The sequence below is a fragment of the Elaeis guineensis genome, chromosome 5 (assembly GCF_000442705.2).
Source record: "Elaeis guineensis isolate ETL-2024a chromosome 5, EG11, whole genome shotgun sequence".
Classification (NCBI taxonomy): domain Eukaryota; kingdom Viridiplantae; phylum Streptophyta; class Magnoliopsida; order Arecales; family Arecaceae; genus Elaeis; species Elaeis guineensis.
Window position 1 is genome coordinate 16304605 of NC_025997.2, and position 26291 is coordinate 16330895.

Sequence of the window (26291 nt, forward strand, 5' to 3'; positions counted from 1 at the left end):
ATGCAAGCAAGTGCAGAGCACTCTTACAAAATAGCAAATACTCTAATAAGGTTAAGGTTGCCGAGTGTCGGTGGAAGAACCGTATCCCAAATTAGCCACGTCCTTCCCATTCAGTTCAAGTTGATGAACCTATATGAGATCTAGGTGTTCAGTAGAAACATGACGGATTCTGGTAGGTGGTCGGAAAGCAATGCAACATATAGGTGTGAGTCAATCCCATCTACCTCAAAACAGGTCAAAAAAGATGTTCAAAGCTCAGCAGAGAGTGCGATTAAGGATTCAAAGATCTTTGGAAGCAAATCCACAAAATAAGTAGAAGCAAATCATACAAATTTTGTTGATCTTCTCACTGCCCTTTCTTCCGAATCCTAGAAGTAGAGTTCTGCTCTGAAAGGATCTTCAACACATTAACTAGTGACCGCAGCCTGTCCCATACATTCGAGCCATAAAGAGCTTCAACAAGTGATTCCTGAAACTCGAAGCCATTCTCCGCAACAGGATACTGTTAAACAAGTTAGAAGTGCATTAGCAAAATAGAACCCATACTTTATTTGGGGCAAGTTTTCTAATAGCAGACCTGGATGGGCTTCGGGATCTTTGTCTTAATGTACGGCCACCATTTATCCTCAACGACCGACTTAACAAGACAACAAGCTCGCAACCCTTCCACACCCGCAAATCTTCCAAAGCCGCTGTGCTTTACACCACCAAAAGGCAAAGACTACATTGAAGAGGGAAAACAAGTAAGCAGCCAGTGGTGTTGACTCCTAGATCTTCCGAGTGCAATGGAGGGAAATTAAACTAGATTTACAGCCATGTAAGATCATTAACTGGCCTAACTAGAGGAAAAGGTAAATATGTCACTACCACGCTAAGACTATGGACCAAAACTTGCTCCAGGGAAACCAAATATGGTACTCTTACCCTTGTTACCAAGTGCAAATCCATTTGCATACTGATCAACCACTTGCCATTGACACATTCATAGAGGAAATTTTAGTAATGCAATGTATCTACAGTGATAGAGGACCATCCAATATGAAAGAACACTTCTGTTAGGCACAAATGTAGAACTTAGGAAATTTTATTTTATTTGAGAATTAGAAAATTTTATTTGTATGTGGACTCTAGGACTAGAATTTTGTGGACTCTAGAATTAGAATTTCATGAGAACTCCAATATTTTATTTTTATACTGACTCTTATTAGGGTTTTGGTTTGTCTATACAAACCCATTACTATGTCAATTGAAAATATAGCTTGCACTATTGAGATTAGAGAATATTGAGAATGCCTCTTTTCTCTCTCCGTCTGCCTTCTTCTCTCTTCTTCTTTTACTTCTCCTCTTCTCCTCCTACTTCTCTTCTCTCCCTTCTTATTCTCCCTCTGTCCTGCGTCATATAAAGCTTTCCATAGAAACCTTATAAGGAGACTCATGGTTAAACTGATGTCCAACAGCATTTTCTGCAGCCAACAGCACATATCTACGTGAACAACCTCGGATTGCCGCAGCCATAAGCCACCAACCTACTGATTGTGCATGAACAGTTCATGTGACTTGATAAAATAGATACAATGCAGACAGCAGGAATAATATTTGGATTCAAAAAATCTGATTGAAGTTGATATTCCCTGTATCTAAGCAATGACCTATACAGAATAACATCAAAGCAAGCATAACCATAGTGCTACCTTCTGATAGCACAAGATATTTCAAAGGTGGAAAAACAATGTTTATAATGGGTTCTTATATTACAAAATTGCTGATTCTTAAAAGAAATATTTGAATTGAGGAATATTCTGCAGAATAATATAGTTAAAATAACATACCATGTATGTAACTTTAATATGTTCTGTTTTGTACCAATTCTTTAACTTTTTAATAAACCGCAACTTATACTACTAAACTTTAATAGCAGAAAGACCAGGCCACCACATTGAATGGAGCAAAGGCATATGCAATAAAGCTAATTCTTTTTTTTTTAAAAAAAGCAATATATCAAAGTTAAACACTTACAGAAATAATGGTGAATAAGGACCATATTACTGAACCCAAATGGTAATGACAAGGCTTAATTTATCAGAAGAAAATTTTACTGTGCTTAGTTATAGGTGAATATAGCATCATTGTGAATGGATTACTAGATTTCAGTATTGTATCTAGCTCAGGAAACAAGGCCAAACATAACAGACTGCATCTTTCAATTACCTGACACATATATGTTGATGCAAAATCATTGATTGCTGCAACTCCGCAATGCAACTGGGAAGCTATTTCAATGGCACGCTTCTGGTTGCTAGAAAACACAGCACAACCAAGTCCATATTTCGAGTCGTTTGCAAGTTTAATTGCCTCTTCATCAGAACTGAATTTCATGATTGGGATGATTGGTCCAAAAGCCTAAAGATCAAACAAATATGACTTTACAAAGAACATCACATGGAAAAAGTAATTTTTAAAAGCTTCACAATTTCTCAGCTACCTCCTCTTGCATCAATCTCATGGAGTGATCAACATTCACCAGAACAGTTGGAGGAAAGAACTGATCAACTGCATCTTCTCCCAAACTGCCAAAGCTTCCCCTGCCAACAATTTCAGCTCCTTCTCCAGTGCATCATTCACGAGATTTTGAAGTTTTTCAGCATGTTCTTGCATACATATTGCACCCATGTCATATCTGCCAGATAATGGTGGACCCTACACATACAAGATGGTCAACTAAAGATGAAATTCAATTTTATTTTAGATTCAACATTTCAATTGAATAACATGAACAGCTTAATTCAACCACCAACAGATTTAATGTGGTCTAGAAAATGTAGACACTGACGGCATTACACGAAGAAGCATTGACTCACCTAAGTATTTCTCAAAGGAAGCTTAGGTGCCTATCGTAAATGAAGGCAGTTAAATCCAAGAAAATGATAAACAAATCCAATTTTGAAGCCACAAAACATCGTTAAAATCTTGCTATCGCATGACTATGACATAAAGTGATTTAGTGGCAATTTATGCCTTATAACTCATTATCTACCAGTACAAGAACTGCCAAAAAGGAGAAGCAAAAGAAAATAAAGATATTTCAAATTGAATTCACCAAAATCAAGATAACTCAGTCAAGCAGCTGGAAACAATCTTCCAATCTCCTCAAATCATTAACTTCTTCAGCAACCACTTCAGAAGCAAGCCAACGTATGATATTTTTGTAGTAAACTACCATTGCAGGAAGGCTGGCGTTATTAGAAAGCATGAATAAGAACATATACTACCCAACGGTCATCTCTCTCAATAATACTGAGAATTAATATACGGATGGCTACAATTATTGACCTATATTTCATGTTAGTATTAGCGGTTTGACTTGCAGTATGACATCTTTAGAACATATGATGTAGAACATTTTAACATCAGCTAAGCTAGATGGATCTACTTACAACGGAAATGGATTTAACAAGGTTGACTACTTGAGCAACAAAAGTAGAATGGATGTTTCTGTGGACATAGAATCTTTCAGCACCAGCACAGTTCTGTCCACTAGATTGGAGAGCACCTCTAATTGCAACTTGCACAACCTACAAATGGAGAAAATGTCAAGCAACAGATCAGCAGTACTCTTCAAAGGATGCTTCACATAACAAAACGTAATACAGAGTTTATTTCAAAAGAGAAGAAAGCCAATAGAATACAGCCAATACAAAATGGTACAATCAAAAAAAAAAAGAAACATCAATACATGAGGCACATCTACATCCTCGCACACAATAAATGCATCTTTTCCACCAAGCTCCAGGGTGACAGGTATCAAGGTCTCTGCAGCCTTTTGCATGATCTGTAATATATGAAAAAATAAAAAAAATAAAAACCCAGCAAATAAAGACATGAATAGGAAAAGCAAAGTAAACAGATCAACAGTTCATAATGATGACAACTGATGGTGTTCCACAACCCTTAATCCACTGAGCCCAAACAACTATGTGAGGGTTACATTAATGAGATTAACTTTTATTTTTTATTTTTTTAAAATCCTCCAATGTTTGTTGTTAAATATCTTATAACCCTTCTCCAAGGGATCATGAAACATGAGATACTACTAAAACTAGGTTTTGGTACCCTTGAAGCTCTTCCCCGCCTTTATCCAGCCCAGAACTATATAAGTTCAGTGGTTCTGAAGCTAAGGGGAAAAAGAAATGAAATCAAATACTTGTAAAGATGTAGTGAGATACCCTCAACTTAAACTTCACAGTTTATCAATTAGCATAACTTGTAAATATTTGGCTAGAGGAAAACATATTCTCCATCTTCATAGAACTCTGAAGTCAGTTATTTTTGAGAACTGCAACAGCATGATGAGAATGCATTTCCTTATCATCAAAGTTAATGATCACAACTGAACAAATTGAAACTGTGGGCATCAAATGTAATCTTTAAGGAAGCTTTAGCTGACTCAATGGTTCAGAAAAACAAAAAAACGTTAACCACCAGGCAACTAGCCAGGAAATGATGTAGGCAATACCATTTTGCCCACTCCAGGTGATCCAACAAAAATGATTTTGTCAACTGAAGATACAAGAGCCTGTCCTGTTTCTGCAAATCTGCCAGGGAAAAGCAAAACATATTATCAAAAACAATTTCCTAATAATTCATTTGCAGCACAAAAATGAATTCTGAAAGTCTATGTATACCCTGTTAATAGATGAACCAAATTATCTGGTGCTCCTACAGCAGCAAGAGCTGCTTGAATGATTCGAAATAAAAGCACCCAGACCAACTTGCATGCTCTGAAACCTATTAAAAGAATGTCGTTCCATCAGATAAGAGGTCATGAACAAAAATGACTAAGGAATGATACTTAGGGGTGATAGAACTCCTATTAGAACATCCATGTAGAACATCCATGATGGAGCCAGTAATGTACCAGACTTGAATGACTACCTTTTAGGATATGCATCAACAAAATGAAATTTGTAATAAAGATATTTTAGATCGCCACTCCAGTATGGTCATGTAAATGGAGACAATAAAACTAACAATCAACAAGCCATCTGCATTTAAGATTCTGCATGAGCATGGACAGGACTGATCTGAAAATTTGCAATCCTGACCTATGCTATCAGGTTTCTGGTTCAAATGTAAAACAGCAGTAATATGCCTAGAAATGCAGAACCAACCAAACAATGAGAAACTGAAATTAAACACAAATTTGTCTAAAATCCAATACAAAGATCAATCAGAGCACTGCAGGTAGAGTTTCTTTTCCTATCTCAAGCTCATCAAAAGTAAGAAGCATCGTGGACTGGAAAAGGTTATCATCCTCAGTGGGCAGGATGTCATTGCAAAAGCCTGGCCAAAATGATCTTTTAATCTTAAATTTAAAAAAAATAAAATAAAATAAAAAATAAAAAGGCCCAAACCAAGCCAATTTTCTCTGCTTTGGGTACATTATTGGCTATCCCAGGTGCAGCAAGATGGCCATACTCTCAAAGAAGTATCTCAGCAGCTCCAGCACTGTAATGAAAAATACCTATTTAAATATCGTATATTTCCCACTAAAAAAACTGGTACTGTATAATGTTCACCTTGGGTGCTTGCTTCCTATTTTTTGAATTCATAGATAAGTTATTTTTAACACATCTTCCTGTGAGATGGTCCCAGATTAGAGTAAGCTGGTTTCTGAATTTCCACATGTCACATACTCCTTCAATAACAAATCAATCAGAGAGCTTGCATAGCAAATTTTATTCATGAGTCCAGCAGCAGAATAACAGTCCAAAACAGATAAAATAGGCTAATATCCCAAGGTAAGGCACGCTTCTAGCATAAGTGCATAACGAGAAACAAGAGATAATACCAAGGAATTTCCTTTATTATGCAGAAGTTTCGCGAGTGACTAACTTAAATCAGAGGGAAAAGCAAATCCTAATTGAAGTAAGATACCTTTATAACTGCAGCATTTCCTGAAAAGACTGCAGCCAGCATTGGGTTGAAAACATTGTGAAAGGGATAATTCCAGGAAACAATTGCCCCAACCACTCCTAGAGGATAAAATTCCACCTTTGCTCTCTTGTGTAACATCGATCTTCCAGAAGATCTGGACACCAGTGATGTTTGAAACAAAACTTAAAACTTTAATAAACTCAAATACACTTACTTATCATGCTAATTCAATAGCTCATTTTCCTTCTTAGAATGGAGAAAACAAGTACAATTATCTCGGCATCTAGAATCTTATTTTCATGATGCCTCCTTGATGAATTGTATGCAACACTGCATATAAGAAACAAACAAAAGTGTGATGTGTGTGTGCATAATGTGGACACAAAACATAAGCAAATGTACATTTTTCCTTTCTTTCATTTGCCTGTGAGTATATTGCTCATCTCATTTTGTAGATCTAGCATTTTTCAAGAAACCAAGCAGAAACTAAGCAAATAGAAGCACAGATTCAAAGATGACCAACTGCACCAATATTTTTAATAAATTATGCAATGTATGATCTTTTCTGTAGGTAGAATTGCAAGAAAATGCACACTTACTTTGAATACAGGGATTGAGGATCAATATCCAAAATCAAAACTGTGAGGTTATTTTCATAATCAGACATGAACTGCCATTATATGGTTGTAATACTAAAAGTTTGGAAAGTGGTTTTACTACTTGTATTGAAGATGGCATCTATATTATATAGATCTAGCATATTCCGATAAGTATCAGCAACAGATGCAGTCCTAGTGGTGGACAGGCAGAACTACTGTTAGCACTAGTGCATCTATATCAAATATATCGTAGATGTCCACAATAGTTAGCAGGACATAGTCATACCATTACACACTGCTGTCTTATTTTCATTGTCCCAGAAAACATACAGATGGTAGTAAAGGATGTACAATCTTTACTCCACCTGAAGGTTGGCACAATTGTAAAGAAATGCACTAGCGCCATGTTAATTTTGAGACAACAAATGTTTCTCCATTTGACTGAAACTGCAAGGACAAGTGAGTGCTTATCTGGTCTATGTTTATGTCTATACATGCATAGATTTATTCAATGCAAGCACCAAACTTAGGTTTCGTTCTAATGCAAAATAGCCTGCTACATGTAGGGACTAGGGCAGGTCATTCCATTGATTCCTTAAGATCTAACCATGATCAATTTATTTAGGAGTTCAGATGGACCTACATCCTTTTATTCCTTTTTTCATTTGACCTGTCTTTTACAGTTTATCTACTGTGAAGCATGGAGGGCTGTTTGGGGAGAGAGAAACGGCAGAATCTTAGAAATGAAGAAAATAAGGGAAGCCATCTAAGAAGACATAAGCAGAATTGTGGTCTTGTAGTCTTCTCAACAGGAGATTGGGAATATATCAAGTAAGTTCACAACAGATAGATAAGTATGCTTCCAGTCCCGTCCATGCAATCTTGTTAAAAAACAGAATGCAACCTACTCTTATTCTCTGAGCAAATATTCATGATGCCAAAATGAAAGATTATACGGATTAGGCTATCTTCTTTTGATCTTTAACCTCCAAGAATTTTAAAATGTAGTGTTGACTTTGAGCCTATAACCACTTTTGAGTAATTACTCAATATGGTGACATAGGGGCTTACAAGAAGAAAAATTGCAACTATGAAGTCACAGAAACAGGTAGTTTAGAACTTAAAGAGAAATTACTTAATACACAACCCAATTCAATGATGTTAACTGTCGATGAACTGATGTAGATGATGCATGCATCAAATAGGTAGTAAGACTGGAAGCAGATAATTACCACAAAAATTCTAAATATGCATTTTTGAATTAGAACCAGATTTTCCACTGAACCTGTATTCAGGCTTTAGCCACTTCTCACCCTCTGCTAAAAGCCAAGTGATCTTCTCACATGTTGTCATAATCTCTCCCAACGAAGCATCCACCATTGTTTTTCCTGTATCCCGAGAAGATATCCTATATAACATAAACGAGAATTGGATTTCTGCATCTTTGATATAGATACATTGGCATTAACATAAAAAACCACACAGAGAGAGAGAGAGAGAATAGATAGAGAATAAAGGTTTTTTAATGCATTAGTTTGTAAGCTGAAGAAGGCATTCATAACCCAAATGGAATATCCAAGAAGGCAATGGTATTGACAAGATAACAGTTGACAAAGAGATCCAAGAGAACTAATGAAGCAGTTGAAAAAAAAGGAAAAATGTTCCTGCAGTCCCAATTATTTTGGAAAAGAATCAAGGTTTGAAGTCCCTGAAAACATATATAGTTCTTTTCAAAGAAGAGAGTCAGCTACACATTCAAAATCAAACCACAACAAAAAGAGTTCTAAATGTAATCATAGTCCTTACTCGCATATAAGCTCCTGGTGCTCAATGATGTATTTCAGAAGGATTCGCAGAAACTGACGTCTTTGCTTGAAGCTACTCTCTGCCCATATCTTTTGTGCTTTTCTGGCTTGTGCCACATGCTCCTTAACCTATTCAAATGGATTTCAACCACACTTGGCACTTTCGAAAAATAAAATTGGAACAAAATATTCATAAACCAAGGAAAAGGGTGACTGTGAAGCCAAAAGAAATAATATTTTAAGGAAACAGCAAGAGAACTAGGATATGATATCCATTAGATACATAGGAGGATATTAGCTTATGCAGATGTCATTGACTATTTTGGTTGCAATTATTAGGCTCATCCATTTTTGCATCCGATACACCAGCTACATATTGGATGATTATCACATATCCATAATAAATTTGTTATTGGTATCACCATACCAGGCCAATAGACAATTCGTAAACAGTTTCGATGAAAAATATATATAATTGTTCTAAACATGAGATTAACTAAAAGAACCATGCCCCCCCCCAACAAAAAAAAAAAAAAAAACCGTGGGGAGAAAAAAGCCGGCAAAAGAAAGGGCTAGTAATGAAAGTTTAAGCTAATGTGGCTGGAAAAATAGAGTGATAACCATCATAATGCAACTCCAATTTGGTGGGTTGTACATATACTGAGGATATTACTGCCAGGTTTTAAATCCGTGGGACAAAGGTATTCTGCTATCTTCATGGAACAGGATGCACCGCTATCCTGTCCCGTCCCATAGTGTCCCGATCATGTATCCCGATAGATTTTTTCCATCTCTCTCCCCTTCTTCTTCCTTTCTTTCTTTTTTTCTTTCTTTTTCTTCTACCTTCCTTTCTTTTCTTTCTTTTTTCTTTCATTTTCTTATCCCTTTCTTTCTTTTTTCTTTTCCCTTTTTCTTATTCTTTCTTTCTCCTTTCTTCATTCTTTCCTTTCTTTTCTTTTCCCTTCCTTTCTTTCATTCATTTTTTTTACTTTTTATGTCATTTTTTCTTTTCTTCATCTTTCCTTTTTTTCTTTCATCTTTCTGTATGGATGCATTTCGGAGTCCCAATCTCATCCCAGTCCCATTTTCTCATAGAATGGACAAGACAGCTGGGATGCCCTCCTTTCCACCGAGATGTAAAATCTTGATTACTGCATGACTAATATTTTATTAGATGTATGCCTTAGAAGTCAAATTGGCCGACACTTGTAAAACTTTATTAGGACATATTTTGTAATATTGACTTATAAATTAATAAAATTGGATTTTTCTCCATTCATCTTGGGTTAATTGTGTTTATGAAGCGTCCATTGAGTTAATTGGAATAATAACACATGTTCTCAAAAGTTAAGAATTTAAGATAAATATCATTATAATTAATTCATAAATTGCTCTCGATCGTAGGATCATCATGGGACGGTGTTTGATCCGGAGAAATTGGTGCACGATTACTTTTTTAGGATAGATGAGCCTTGAATTTACAGTGTAGAGACATCGAAGCGAAATACAGATGCTTGTTAGGAACAAAGGTACCAAGCGCGATCAAACGCGAGTAGTCACTAGGATATTACCTTCTCATCGGTGACGTACTCGATGCTATGGTAGTGTAAATAGTTCTTATACCTGCGGTACCTCGGCTGTTCACAGTGAGGATGCTATAGTTTAACTACATCATAACTCATCTCCAACCATATGGAGCCTTGAGGTGCATGTTAGCTCCAATAGATTCATTGTAAGAATAGAGTGTGCACCAAGATGGGATCTATCAACCTCAGTAGATGAGGAGAAGCCCTATGTAGATCATGACACTGAGTCCTGAAACCCATGGCCATGGTAGTGTGAATGATGGAAAGACATTTCCATAAGTTTCACAACGGACTCGAGTCCATTAAATCTAACATATGACAATAAAGAGGTTTGACGAGTTATTCTTAACCTCCATTTTCTCGGGACTCATGATAGAAAAACCGAATCACACGGCAATCACACCTAGAGATTCATCCATTCAATTCTGATGGATTACCACTACATACTGCTAGATGTCACTGGTAGATTGTGGGATCAATTAGAATTATTTCGATGATCAATAATTCTAATTGACTGAATTGGAAAGAGTTCCAATCCATTGAAAAGAGTTTTGATGATGTTGATGATACAAATCACAATATATCCCCTACCAAACAGAATTAAACCTATGGAGTCATACAAACAAAGATTTTGGTCTAGAATTGCACAATTGAGCTCGTGTAGTCTAATTGGATTAGAATTAATTAAATCCTAATTTTGATTTAAGAAAATCATGCTAGCATATAATTAAACCCAATTTCTCTTTGATTTGGGTTCCCTATTGGATAGAGCTTGACCAAATCAAAGCAAGCTCGTTAAGACATCAAAAGTTGGAGTTCCCGAAGCCTTCTATGCGAGAATTAAGATAGGGCGCCCCACTTTTTCTACGTGAAATACTCGGGAGAAAAATGGGGCACCCAAATTCTTGACTGTGTCAAAGGGTGGGATGCCCAAATGGATGAAGATAGGGGCTAGCACTCCATTTAAATTTAAATAAGGTCCCATTTAAATTTAAATGAAACCCCATCTGAATTTAAATTTTTATTTGAATTCAAGAGAGTTCAAATTTGAAATGAGGGAGGATAAATGGGGTGCCTACAATCTTTGATCCCATCAAAGATGGCGCACGCCCCAAGTGATTTCTCATAAGTTTTATATGAAGAAATGAGAGGAAAAGGAAGGGGCGGCACCTAAACAGAGTCCTTCTCTTTAAGACGTTTGATCCGATCAAAGTCTTAAAGCTTAAGGACTCCTAGGTCTCTAAAGTCTAAATAAAGGCCGCCTGTCAAAGGGTTTGGCATCAAAAAATTCAGATCTCTCCTCTCCACTCTCCTCTCTACTCTATTCTACTCTCCCACACCCAAAGTAGTTGGGCTAATCCATCTGGTACGCTCGAAGAGTTGAGTACTGGTGATCTACGGAGGAAGAAAAAGACTGTGATCAAAGATTGATCGAGATTTGCCGAAGATCAGATCGAAGGCAGATCAAAGGAGCTTGCTGATCCATTTTGATGAAAGCAGATCGAAGTTAGAGAAAGCATCTTAATCCGAGTCCAAGTGGATATCCATAGAGGCCAGACACTTTTGCAGCTCGATGCGACACGATCATCGGACAGCGATGTATTACTATCTGCACAAAGGTGATGATGCGATCATCATTAGTTAAAATAGTTCTAAAATATACTTGATCAATCTGGCATAGATCGAGATGCGATCTCGATCGGATCACATGCCAGATAAAATTTTTGAATTCCGCTGCACCTTGATTTAATCGATCGGGTGTGCGATCTATCATTCATGTTTAGCTCTGAATCAATTTACTAATGTGGCTATGCTGAAGACAACCTTGATCATCATCAAATCCAAACATGCTTTATGTGACGGAGAATAAACAGAAATGACAAGCCTAATCCCATCTTATATATCCAGCATTATTAAAGCAAAAGGTCTTAATAACATTGCTGCACAACTGCACAAGAAACAAACAATACAACAATTATTAGTTCCCTTTTTCGATATATCCCCCAACCAGGGAAACATGTTCCAAGTCATCCCTATGTAACTAGATGAGCTTAAGAAGAGCGACCTCTTATAGATGTCAATAATAGTCTCTTCCTATGTATCCTCCTGCAATACTTATCTAACATTTCTTGCCCTTTATTAGTTACACAACCATGGCAATAAACATTTGATAAGAATATGTATCATTGATAAGAATAGTTCATAAGCTGTGGCATAGTGTTGTTTTTGATCAATCAAAAACCATGAAATTGTTTAACAACAATCTGATTTGGCACCTAAAAAAAAAAAAATGAAAACAGCAAAAACCTAATATATGGCCCAAGAAATAGGAGCTAGTCATTGGAGGAAAGGCAAGGCTCATTCCGTGCGACTCCACAGAAGAGTACATGCACCACAAAATGCAGCCAGCCTAAAAATGCTAGCTAGCTACCATAGTGGTAGCCTTATTTAAACGAGGGTTGCCTCTGCTTACTCTCCGGTGCGCTGCGACAACACATTTATCTCCCCTGCTTGCTTCTTTCCGTTCGACACTCCGCTCGCAGCCTCCCCACCCTTGCTTAGCATTCCACTGGTGACGCTGGAGGATTTTGAGAAATGCGCCCAACCGAAAGAAAAGAAGAAAGGATTTCTTCTTTTCTTTCATGTGAACGGCCCTATCTTGTAAAAGCAGTGAAAAAGGTAATGGTGCCCTTCATTTTATTCTCAATTTAACTCTTTATGGGATAAAACAGAATATAATTCTAAATGAGAAATCAAGAAAAAAGAATATTAGGATTTTCAAAAAAAAAAAAAAAAAAAGGTTGGGTCCAATCCAAGCAATGTACAGGCAGCTTTTTTGTTGAATCCATCCACGAGCTTACATGAGGATTAAATCAGTTCTGCAGTTGATTTTCTTGTGGTGGAAATTTTGCAAAGTTATTCTGATTCTCTTTCCAAACGTCCATCCAAACTAGAAACATAACTTAGAAAGTAAAGCCCATTAAATCAAGTTATGAATATCGAGAGATGAAAAAATCACCATCAAACAACCTCATCAGGTGTCAGTGCCGGAAAATACCCCAGGTACTTCATCGTTGCCGGCTCATAGCACTGCACCTTGTCAGTCTGCGCCATTTTTCCCTTCCGTGGTATCTACAACAAAACAAACAAAAAAATTCAGAAAAAGAAAAAAAAAAAGGACATTCAGGTAACCCAATTTAGATGCATTAACAATTTCAAAAAGAAAACTCGATGCAACCAAGAACATTCAGAAGAAATGAACATTAGGAGACCAAAAACATGAAATTTACAACATACAATAAATTCACATACTGAGCAACTCCTAAATTCCAGTAAAATCAACGCGACCAAAATCCTAAATATGGAAAGGTTATCAACCCCGGTCAACAACAATCTTATACTCCCGATCATAAATTTCCGGCAAGGAACAGCTCATGCCATCTTGTCACTTTTACTAGTTTAATCTCGTTTCCTCCTTCGGTGAGAGCTTAAATGCGTCCAGAACCTCATCTATTTATGCCCCGATGTTTCTATTTTCCATCAAAGAGCACAGAATCTTCGAAACTACAAGAAATGCTAACCAAACAGAGATGCGATCAAAACAAGAAACCCTCGAAACAAAACAATCAAGCAGCACCAGGGGCTACTCACATAAATATAGCTGTTGTCCTTGCTCTGGCTCCCATCTTCCAACACTGCCACAAATTCAAGCTGATTAACCCTCAAAAATTCCCCCAAAAGGACCAAGTAATCAACAAAAAGACACAAAAGGAGCAGAGCAGCGACAAGATCAGTTTTGGAGTACCATCGGAGGCGTCGACTTCGATGGAAGGGACGTTGGGGGGGATGAGCATGAGCAAGAACCGGCAGACCGCGAAGGCGATGCCGAGGACGAGTAATGGCCACCAGAATGCCATTGCCGGAACTCGGATGAGAACAACGGAGCTCTGGAATCCCGCTAGAAGGTTTAAAAAAAAAACTAGGGTTTGGATTTTGGGTTGCCGGGAAATCGAGGGAAGGATATCAAAAAAGAAGGGTTAGAAAAGCGCTATACGCGTCGTCATCTTCCTTTGTTCTTGTGTTTTTCTAGTCTCTGTTCTGAGACTCGAATAGAATGGTAAGTAACAGAGAACTCAAAGAAAGCAGCAGAAGGAGTGGCACAAATGGTAAATTGGGAGAGAAATATGGGCAACTTCAATTACGTACCAACGTTTTTATTTTTTTTAGTATTAATTTTTTCTTTTTTTTAAATCTTTTGTGGTAGAAAGGAGCCGATAAGTAGACCATTTTTTTTCTTGTTGAATTACGCAAGTACCCTTCGGGCATGCGGTTCCGGGGGTTGCTGGTTGGTGGGCGCATCTGGCGAGAGGGCAGGAAGGCATCCCGACGCGAAACAGGGACCAAAAACTTTGACGCCAGCAGATCCCAGGCTAGTTTCTAGTCTAGATTATAAATTTTGTTTTTTTTTTTTTTTCGATAAAGAGATCATAAATTTTGTTGGCCTTGCGGTAGGTTGCAAATTTAACTGGAGCTTATTTATAACCATACTATTTGAGACCTTATATTTTTCTTGCCTCCTCTTGCCATTATTAAAATGAAAAAAAAAATGAAATCAGTAATTTGAACTAGTTCTTGAGCTCAGACTACATAGATGGATAGGTACATGTCATCCATTTCAATGAATGATGACTACCATCCATCAAACTGGTATGCCATATTACAACAGGTTCAGAAATGATGACAGTCTTCCATCTCGTATAGGCGACATGTTGCCCATCCAAATATTACACCAATATTATGATGCAACATCATAGGATTATGTCTCCTAATACTTAACTTTTTTAACTTCATAGATAAGCATTTGTATCTCTGGTAAGATTCATATACTTTCATCACATTCATTGTATACTCTACTCCCAGACACCCTATACCTCCTATATGACGAAATAAGAGGTTTACAAACAAATAAGAGGTCTAGAAACAAATTCACCGGTAAAAATTTATATATTTATCACTGAATATATTCTTTGTTCAGCAGATTAGAGGTTTGCATCAAGGAACCATGCTCAGAGATTGTAAGGCTCCTGCTTGTTATATCATAAAATGTTTTATTACGAGAGAAACCACTCGTGAGATGTATTTCCTAATGGTCCTGCTCTGAATGTAGACTCAATAGAACAACTATCAACTGATGGAGGTCACCACATAAATACTTCATATGACTACTTCATTACAGTCGCATAGAATATGAATATGATGAAACTGCCCACAAATGTGGCTTGGGATTTCTTAACTCTTCTCCCTAAAAATGCGAAAAAATAACTAACAATAAATTGATGTGCATCAACAATTTGTAGCTTTATATGTGAATAAGATTGAACCTGTCCAATTCTTCCCTATACCATCAAGTCTTCAAATCACTCATGTAGCACTAGTAAGAGGCCTAAACATGGAGAAACTCACTATTTAATAATAAAAACTTACCAAAAATCTGCATAGATCCAAATAACTAAAATGCTAAGGGTCTATTTGGATAATCCAATAGAATTGGGCATGATTTCCTACTGGATTTGTGAATTATGCAGCTCTTTTGGACGTAGCCCATCAACCCTATTCCCACTAGCTTGAATCATACAGAAGGACCAAAAAAAAAAAAAAAACCTCCGTGGGTCCTTTTTTTTTTCCTTGCATTTTCCAATGCTCTCTCCTTATGGTTGCTGATCCTCCACCCTCTCCCTCTCCTCCCTTCTTCTGTTCCCTCTGTACCCCCTCGCTCCCCAAATTCCTACACAATATTCTTGCAAGAATACCTAAAGAGGCCCTAAGAATTATTTCCCATATCCATTTCAAGCCCATTAAGGGGAAGATGAATTGCTGATCAGACAAGAGGATCATTTTCGACATATGAAGTAACGGTAAAATCCAGGTCAAGCTAGCTTTGTGGTCTGAGAAAAAGGTTCAACTAAGCCAACTTTTCCTATTTTGTGCATTTTATTATTAAATCTGAATGAAGAATGATGAGGGATGTAATCTCCAGCATGCTATCAGATATTGCAGTATTGTAAGTTGTAAATAAATAGTATGTAACGGTTGACCTTGATGTTTGACTTATACATTACGACTTATATCAAGTATCTTGTAATTTAGTCCAACTTTGAGATTAGCTAGTTTCTGAATTACCTCAAGTGGTTTTTAAATAATGAATCAATCCTGAGTAGATCTTGCACGCCATGGTTCACTATACCAACCCAGTATTAGATGGAGACAGATAGACACATAAGAATTTGGAGGATTAGTTTTTTAAATACTTCTTAACACCTTGGTTAGGAAAAAAGAATAGAAGAGAAAAAAAGAATGAGAGAGAAAGCATTAACTTTCTCTTGGTTGGAGTTTTTTATAAAAGAAAGAAAAAAAAAAAAAAGAGAGAAACGGGGGAATATAAATCCTCTCAAATCTGTAATTTTTTCTCCTCAATTAATCTAGCAAAGTTGAAAGAAAGAATTAAGAGTTAGTGAATTTTTTATAATTTTTATTTATCCTTTTAATAATGAAGATAAAATTAATATTATATTTTAATTCTGAGATTTATTTCAAGCCTCCACCTAAGTTTTCCATCCAATTGAACTCCTGTGGATGAAAAAACTCAACGAAAATAAAAAAAAAGATGAAAAAAATTAAATGACAAGATGTTTTTTGGATTTATTGGTTTCTTTCAAGATATAATAGTAAAAAAAGATTGTGATATTTTATTTTTTTTTTTTTTTTATTTCAATCAAGAAAAAAAAATAATTTTTTTCTTCCTTTAAAGTTTCAACGAAGAAGAAAAAAAAATATTTTTTTATTAATTTTTTTTTTTCAAACTCCAAGAACCAAGACGTAAAAGTAGAGAGAGATCCACTTTGTTTAATTCAGTTTTCGATCTGATCGCATTTGTCTACGATCAATTGTTCTCATGATGCATGACGTGTCCTTTTTAAATTTGGATACTACCAATAGGTTTTATGGAGAGTGATGCATCAACCAAGCCAAGGCTACTTGGCTACATGCAATATTATAATGAAATAATGATAATATAGGTCTTCTTTAAAGAAATAGAAATGAGACAATATATAGATTCATCCACTAAAGCCAGTGGCATTACATTAGCAGCTATACGTACGAAAGAACAAATCTTTAGGTACACTGTCTGTATCCATCTACCATCAACTACTTCAAAAGGAGGACCAGGTTTAGGTCAAGGCCCGTTTATTAGTTATCGGAGTCATTCATTCATTCCACGCGACAGCGAATGTAATGCGAAGTTCATTGTTGGCTCCACTGCTTTCAAATTCTTTGGTAGTTTCTTCATCTGCATGAACTCAAGAACACCCATCATAGAATTGAATCTCATATCTTCATATATAACTCCTCCTCACTAAAGATACCCATATTTTTTTTTAAATCAGTATACTCTAAATTTGTGTTTTATGTCTATTTATCCACCATTGTACATGCAGTGATTAATGGCAAGTGATTGAAGAGCGGATGCACAAAAAGTAGGACTGACCCACCAGCATCATCTGTCCTAGAGATGATGAACCTCTCGTTCAATAGTATGAATTAGAGTGAACTCGAATTCTTATATGTTGAGTGCCATTCTAACATTTTGAGTTTGCCCAGAACTTGTAGAAAGACAAGTCGAGCAAAGTATATATGCAAGTTGAAGAACTACGTATAAAATAAAAGCATGTATATGTCACTGTAAATATGTCAGAAATCCTTCAGTATCGGCAAATGACACACTCTGATGTACTACATAAAGGTATTATTTAGTATCATCTCTGAAAGTTTCCGGAACAAGTTGAGTGTTGAAGCTTGCTAGACAATTTAATCATTAAAGTGGGGGCATCATCCTCTTTGTGACTACATACATCTATCTTTTTAACGACTCTGAGGGTGACAGAGATTGGAGAAGGTTGTGATTCAATCTCTTGATAAGAAGAATATAAACTTTTTACTGGCTGCAGATCATGTATCATTCACCTTTAAAGATGCATTAGCAGTCTTGAGGCTTCTCTATCTCATTGGATTCAGTACCTTCTGATGAAAAAGAGAAGGAGAGATTTATTTTTATTTTTCTTCACACTGAATCAAAAGTGTGTACAAAGACCTATAAATACAAATATGTAGACCCAAATATAGATAGGGAATAACAAGAATATGCCAAAGAATAATCAAGAATATGCTACGAAATAAATCCCTGGACCTTTAATTAGATTTTTTCCAATTAAGCTCAATCCTTCCAATACTCCCCCTCAAGATGAGGCGAAGATATCTCGAAGCCCCATCTTGTCAATCAATCCAGAAAAAGACAATGAGCTAAGCCCTTTGGTTAGAATGTCTGCCACCTGATCAGAAGATCGAATATAGGTAATGCAGATCTGACCCTGATTAATCTTTTCTTTGATAAAATGACGGTCAATCTCGATATGTTTGGTACGATCATGCTGTATCGGATTGCTTACAATCTCAATCGCTGCTTTATTGTCACAATATAACCGAAGAGGAAATTTATTTAGAAGTTGTAATTCCTGAAGCAGCTTCTGAAGCCAAAGAAGTTCACATATGCCTAGAGCCATTGCTCTATATTCAGCTTCTGCTGATGATCTAGCCACCACTGACTGTTTCTTGGTTCTCCAGGTAACTAAATTACCCCCTACATATGTACAATATCCAGAAGTAGATCGCCTATCATCCAATGATCCAGCCCAATCTGCATCAGTAAATCCCTCAACCTGGAATGTGTTGTGTTGGGAGAACAACAAACCACGACCAGGACATCCTTTCAGATAGCGTAATACTCTGAAAGCTCTCTCCATGTGTGATTCTCGTGGATCATACATGTATTGACTGATGACACTGACAGCATAGGCTATGTCGGGTCTTGTATGTGAAAGATATATCAACCTTCCAACTAACCGTTGGTACCTTTCTCGATCAACAGAAGTTCCACCATCTGTCACTGTTCGATGATTCTGATTTATTGGAGTAGTAGCAGTTTACACCCCAACATCCCAGTCTCAGAAAGCAAATCTAGTACATACTTTCGTTGTGACAGAAAAATACCTTTGGATGATCGTCCAACTTCTATGCCCAAAAAATATCTTAGTGGACCCAGATCTTTTACCTCAAATGCTTGCTTTAGTTTTCCTTTGAGTTGTTTAATCTCATGATGATCATCTCCTGTTATTACAATATCATCAACATAAACCAAGAGTATAGTTTTCTTTCCCTTGAGATGTCTATAGAATAGAGTATCATCTGCATTACTCTGTTTATATCCCATTCCTTTTACAGTCCGACTGAATCGATCAAACCAGGTTCGAGGAGACTGCTTAAGACCATAAAGTGAACGCTTTAGCTTACAGACTTTTCCAATTGTTGCTTTAGTCTAAAATCCTGGTGGTATCTGCATGTATACTTCCTCCTGAAGATCTCCATGAAGAAATGCATTCTTCACATCTAACTGATGTAATTCCCAGCCAAAATTAGCAGCACATGATATAAGTGTTCGAACAGAGTTCATCTTGGCCATTGGAGCAAAGGTTTCATCATAGTCTACTCCATATATTTGAGTGTATCCCTTTGCTACTAACCGAGCTTTGTATCTTTCCACCTTGCCTTCTGGAGTCTGCTTTATAGTGTACACCCATTTACACCCTACAGGATGCTTCCCAGCTGGCAGAGTGACCAGATCCCACGTCTGATTTTTGGATAAAGCAGTCATCTCTTCTAACATTGCTTCCTTCCACTTAGGTTCTGCCATAGCCTTTTGCCAGGTACTAGGAATACAGACAGAGTCTAATGCAGCTATAAAGCTTTGATAAGATGGAGACACATTCTTATATGAAACATAATTAGTGATATCATAACGGTAACGAGCAGGAGGAACAATTGAGCGAGTACCCTTCCATTTTGCAATAGGAATATTAAGATTAGAAATGGAAGAAGTAGTAGAAATATTGTTACCATTAGGAGACTCTGGAGAAGAAGCTTCAAGCGGTGGAGATACATGGGCAATTGGTGGTGAATGCACACTGGACTCTTCTTCTTTCTCAACACTAGGCTCCCTCTAAACATCATTCTCAATACTAGGCTCCCTCTGAACATCATTACTATGATACTCCCCCTGGGCACCAGAATTTGGTGTGTATAGAAAGTCACCCGGAAGAAGTAATTCTGGTGTCTTATTATCAGATAGACGACTTCCATAATAAGCTTCAGTTTCTCGAAAAGTAACATCCATAGTAATAAGCATTCGCCGCTCAGGGGGATAATAGCACTTGTATCCCTTTTGAGTAGCAGGGTAACCAACAAAGACACACTTTAATGCTCGTGGATCTAGTTTTCCTACTGAAGGTCTATGATCACGAGCAAAACAAACACATCCAAAGACCCTAGGAGTGACTACATAATCAGTAGACCCTTTCAAACATTGTATGGGGGACTTAAACCCGAGTGTTCTTAGAGGCATACGATTGATCAAGTAAGCCGCGGTCAAGACAGCCTCACCCCACAAAAATTTAGGAACTTGCATGGTAAAAAGTAAGGATCGGGCTACTTCCAATAAGTGTCGATTTTTTCTTTCGGCAACTCCATTTTGAGCAGGAGTATCAACACAAGTGGTTTGATGAAGAATTCCGTGAGTTTGAAGATACGCACGGAACTCCTGATTAATGTATTCTGTGCCATTGTCAGAATGTAGAATTTTAATTTTAACACCAAACTGAGTACCTACAAGTTTATGAAACTCTTTAAAACAGTTTAAAACTCTCATTTTTTTCTTCAATAAATAGACCCAAGTTACTCGACTAAAACAATCAATGAAGGTAACAAACCACCTATGGCCCTTGAGAGTATTGGTACTACATGGTCCCCATACATCAGAGTGAATTAAAGCAAAAGGTTGAGAACTTCTAATTCCAGATATAGAAAATACTGCTCTGGTGTATTTAGCCAATTCACAATGATCACAAACTAACAAATTTTTATTGCATTTAGTTGATAAAGATGGAAATAAGCGACTAAGAATAGAAAAAAGAATGTGACCCAGCCTACGATGATGTAACATAAGTTCTGAAGTGGCACCTTCAGCAGACAATGCATACCCCATCAAAGAAGAGCTCATACTTTTCTCATCAGTTGATAGATAATAGAGTCCATTGTGCATTCTACCACCCCCAAGTATCTTCCCCGTTCTCTACTCCTGAAATAGACAATGTGAAGGCCAAAAAGTGACAGAGCAGTTCAAATCTCTAGTAACAGAGCTGATAGAGAGTAAATTTGTAGGAAAGGATGGAACATGCAATACTGATGATAATCTTAAGTTAGGAGTACAGTCAATGGATCCTTTTCCTGAAACAGGAGTAAAAGATCCATCAGCTATTCTGACTTTGTCATGTCCTGAACATGGTGAATATGAAATAAAACTATTAGGTGCCCCTGTCATGTGACTGGATGCTCCTGAGTCTATTACCCAGGAGTTAGATGTCCCGCAAGTAAATGCATGTGATAACTTATATGAAGTACCTGAGTGTGCAAAAAGAGAGGAATCAAGATATTCATCCTGGTGGCTAGACTGCTCCAGAGTAGAAGGTGTGGTGTTAGAAGATGATTCATACTTTTCCATCATTCGTCGGAAGGTCTGATACTCCTCTGTAGATAAGCTGTGTATAGCACCCTCGGTCTCTTCAGAGAGATTGGCTTGGGCAGGTCCACGAACATGATTCTGTCCTCCAGTTCTTCCACCACTACGACGACCACCATGGCCCCGACTACCACGCCCAGGCTGATTTGGGCGGCCATGGAGATCCCAGCAAAATGCCTTAGTGTGCCCAGGCTTTTTACAATGAAAACATACCTTCTCACCTACTTGCTGTGGCTGTACGGTAAGGGCTGATCTTATAGAACTATTGGAGTCAGAAGTCACTCGTCGCCGTGTCTCCTCGCTTAAAACAGTAGAGAAAACTTGACCTAAACTAGGTAAAATATCTCTGGCGAGGAGCTGAACTCTGACAGATTCATATTCCGGATTCAGACCATATAGAAAGTCCTGGACCCGTTCTTCTTCTAAATATTTCTGAAATCCATCAACATCGATGGAACATTGTGGAGCAAAATTTCTATAATGATCAGCTTCGGACCAAAGACGTTTCAACTCGGTGGCATATTCAGTGATAGATAAATCTCCCTGACGAAGCTGACGCAATTGAGAACGGATCTCAAATGCTTGAGCAGAATTCTGCTTTTGTAAGAACATTTGGGCCACCGTCTCCCAGACTTCCTGTGCAGTCTCCAGTAGTTGCACACTTCTTGCCACATTTGGTGTCATGGTATTTAGAAGAAATGCTAGAACAACAGAGTTCTCCATTCTCCATTGAGCCATATCCTGCTCATTATTAGCAGGTTTCTTCTTTGTGCCGGTGAGATATCCTTTCAAGCCTCGTCCTTGTACAAGTAGACGAGTGCTCCTCTCCCATTGTAAATATGTCGTTGGGCCATCAAGTTTTACAGCCACTTGAAGAGCATTCAGCGATCCACTATCTCTTGACGAACCCCCTGATCGAGTGGCAACTGTAATAAGCCGATCCAGCAGACCTTCAAGATCTTGCATAGTAATTGGATTGGCCATACAAACAAAATGATAATCTCACTGACACACTATCAATGAATCACCAGACACACGAATTACCGGACACACCGTAAACACAGGCTTCTAAGCATAAAAATTCTCCATTTTTTTTTCTTTCCTTTTTTTTTCCTTTTTTTTTTTGGTAAATGAAATAAAAGAAAGTGTTAAAAAAGGAAGCTGTGGCTTTTACCAATTATGTATCCCGTGAAGCACGGGATTGCTGCCGCTACCTCGCCGGCGATGCCGTCGGGGGCTGGAGGAGGAGGAAGAGAATATATTGCAGTGGCCACCACGACGCCAGCCGGGAGGTGGAGAAAGGGGTTTTGGCCGGGAAGGAAGGGGTTTCGGCCGGAAAGAAAAGGGGGGTTGCGGTGGCGATGGCTGCGGATGGACTTGGTGGATGCGGAGGCTTTGGAGGGGCTTCGGCCGGGGTGCGGATGGACTCGACAGATGCGGAAGCTTTGAAAGGGCTTCGACCGGGAAGAAGGTGCTCGGATGGACTCGGCGGATGCCGGCGAAGGAGTTTCGGCCGGGAAGAAAGGGTGCGGTGGCGATGGCTACGGATGGATTTGGCGGATGCGGAGGCTTTGGAGGGGCTTCGGCCGGGAAGAAGGGGCTCGACGGAGGCTCGACGGAGGCGGCCGGTGAGAAAGAGCGCTGCGATGGCTGTGGTGGCGACAGGGAAGAACGTTGACGCCGGGGTTTCGAAGGGGTTTTGCAGGCGCCCGAGAAGAAAGATGGCAGCAGTTTGCTGTGAAGAGAGAAATAATAATAATAATAATGGAAAACGAGGGCAGAGGTGGGCGGAGGAAAAGAGGTTTTTTTTTTTTCTTTAAGAAGGGGAAGGAAGAAAGAATGGATCAGAACCCGGAAGCTCTGATACCATGATGAAAAAGAGAAGGAGAGATTTATTTTTATTTTTCTTCACACTGAATCAAAAGTGTGTACAAAGACCTATAAATACAAATATGTAGATCCAAATATAGATAGGGAATAACAAGAATATGCCAAAGAATAATCAAGAATATGCTACGAAATAAATTTTTGAACTTTTAATTAGATTTTTTTTAATTAAGCTCAATCCTCCTTATTTAGGAGGCACAGGATTTCAAGCCCCGCGACCTGCTTGGAATTAAAAGTGTGGCAGAAGGGATTATGTTGGATCTATGAGGCATTGTGTCCCATAAGATACATTGCAAGGAATATCATATCCATGTTAATAAACTACAGATATTCACCTAACCCAGCTACCATCCCACAGGTAAGTTATGGTGGATAGACAATGATAGCGTGCCTAGTCTACATATATTATATGGTAGTTGACTTTTCTCTCCTTTTCCCTCGGGTGGATAAGAAAGAAACGAGTTGACTGTTTCCCCATGCCATCCATCGTTCAGCTATATGTAGGGCCTTCCCTTCTGCAATCATTCCAACACAAAACTCAAGGGAAAGAGTCAGCCCAAAGAAATGGCACAGGATCAAGAAGCCATAGCCATAGATGTCGATGATGCCATGGTGAATTCCATCAAGCAAAAGCTCCAAGCCTTCGTTAATGGTGAACGGCCGTCAGCAAACCTGCCCTTCCTCTTCCGAGTTCCCGACCACGTCCGCGAGAGCAACAAGAACCACTATGAGCCCCGGGTGGTCTCCATCGGCCCCTACCACAGGGGCAGCAAGCGCCTCCGAGCCATGGAAGAGCACAAGTGGCAGTACCTCCGGGACTTCCTCGCCCGGAACCCCCACATCGGCTTGAACCACTGCATCCGCGAGATGAAGGCATTGGAGACGTGGGCACGTCGCTGCTACTTCGAGAGCGTCGACCTCAGCAGCGACGAGTTCGTAGAGATGATGCTGCTCGACGGCTGCTTCATCATCGAGTTCGCCATTAAGTTTAAGTACAGGGAAGGGAATGCCTTGAGCAACGTCAGCTGGGGCTTTCCCCACATAAGGAGTGATCTCCTTATGTTTGAGAACCAGATTCCCTTCTTCATACTGCTGAGGTTGTTTGACCTCTTCTTCATGGGTTTTGACACCAAGACTACTACTCCGGTTTGTCCTCCAAGTTCCAGCGCGGATCCCCCGGATTCCAGAGATTCCGAGGGGAAAAGACCTTCCCTCGTTGAACTCCTCCGTGAGTATCTGATGCGACACAGAATAGAGAAGCCGGTTACATTACACAGCCATGAGATCTATCACCTGCTCCATCTGTATCACCACTGCTTCATATCAAGAAAGGAGCCAAGCGATCCGGATGGCGAGTCTCTCAGGCCACTAATTCCATGGATAAATCCTTCAACGATGCTCTCTTCGGTTCTCTCCTATCTCCAACATACGACAGAAGGATCCCTGTCGACAAGATATCCGAGGACGATACCATGCGCCACGAAGCTCCAACAGGCTGGCGTGGTGTTCAAGAAGAAAACCGCCGTTAGCTGGCTTGATGTAACCTTCGAGAATGGAGTTATGGAGATCCCCTTTTTGTCTATCGAGGATACCACCAAGTCTCGCTTCGTGAACCTCGTCGCCTTCGAGCAATGCTATCGTGGGGGTGCGGGGGACTTCACGAGCTATGCGACGTTCATGGACTGCATCATTGACACGGGCAAGGATGTAGCTGTGCTCGAGCAGAGTGGGATCATCGAGAATAAGTTGGCAACTGACGAGGATGCTGCTCTCTTCTTCAACCAACTACGTGAATGTGGTTATCTGGACTACGATAAACACTACCTCGCTGGATTGTTTGCAAAGGTGAACAGGTACTGTGAGTCGGATTGGCACAAGTGGAGGGCCAAATTGATGCATGACTACTTCGGCAATCCATGGGCGATCCTCTCGTTGGGGGCAGCGTTGGTTCTTTTGGCTCTCACTGTAGCACAGACGGTCTTTGCGGCTTATCAGCAGTTCCATCCTAATAAAAATTAGTGCTACACTTGCTTTTATGCTGTAATATTATTTTATCTATGTAATAATTGTGATGCTTGTAAGTAGCATTTTTTTTTTTAATAAGATGATTTATTTAAATAAATCTTGTATAAATATAATCAAAAAAATCAAAAAACAACATATTTCAAAATTATCCCGAAATAATCCTTCACAGTCCAGAATATTTCTCCAATGTTTTCAGCTATAAATGATGACATCCAATCAGCCACCGAGTTTGTCTCACGGATGATGTGTCTGATGGTCAGCATAATGCACCCTCTGATGCTTGTAAGTAGTGCTTGTCAGACTTGAAACTTATGTGTAGTAATGACCTGTATATACTCTTATTTTGTGCTGTTGGCAAATAATAGCAGTGTGTTATGAATTATGGTATGGATTTATTGTATTGCATGTCTCAAGTGGCATTTAAGACTAAATAATATTCATACATATGACATAAACATCATTGCTTTAGGTGGTTTTCTCTTGGAGGAAAGAAAGGACAAGAAACATGTCCCTGCAAGCTTGCTTTTTGGATTTTGATTAGAAAAAAATGCCGCTAGCTTTGGTTTTTCTCTTATGTTGTAAATATTAATTTTGAACTAGCTTCTCTCTTGTATTGTAGAGAGAATGTTTAGACGGAGTTTTTGATTTTTACTATGTATGGAAGCTATAGCTAATCTTGAACAAAATATTTTCTTCCTTGGAGTGATTTGTTTCTTTGCTATAAGCCTCTATTTAGCTGCCTAATTGGGCTTGAGTTGAAGCCTTCCAT

General features: G+C 38.5%; 1 protein-coding gene across 1 annotated transcript; it reads right to left on the minus strand.

Moving 5' to 3' along the window:
- Window positions 1-245: 245 nt before the first annotated feature.
- LOC105045021 (aldehyde dehydrogenase 22A1) lies at window positions 246-14079 on the minus strand. Its single transcript, XM_029264582.2, is given in 16 exon segments — window positions 246-502; window positions 578-721; window positions 2209-2400; window positions 2483-2604; window positions 2607-2697; window positions 3435-3572; window positions 3734-3829; window positions 4514-4592; window positions 4683-4746; window positions 4749-4785; window positions 5935-6088; window positions 7819-7941; window positions 8340-8467; window positions 12955-13056; window positions 13576-13619; window positions 13730-14079. Coding segments are annotated over 16 exon segments (1782 nt in total). The 5' UTR covers window positions 13842-14079; the 3' UTR covers window positions 246-346.
- Between the last annotated feature and the right edge of the window lie 12212 nt (window positions 14080-26291).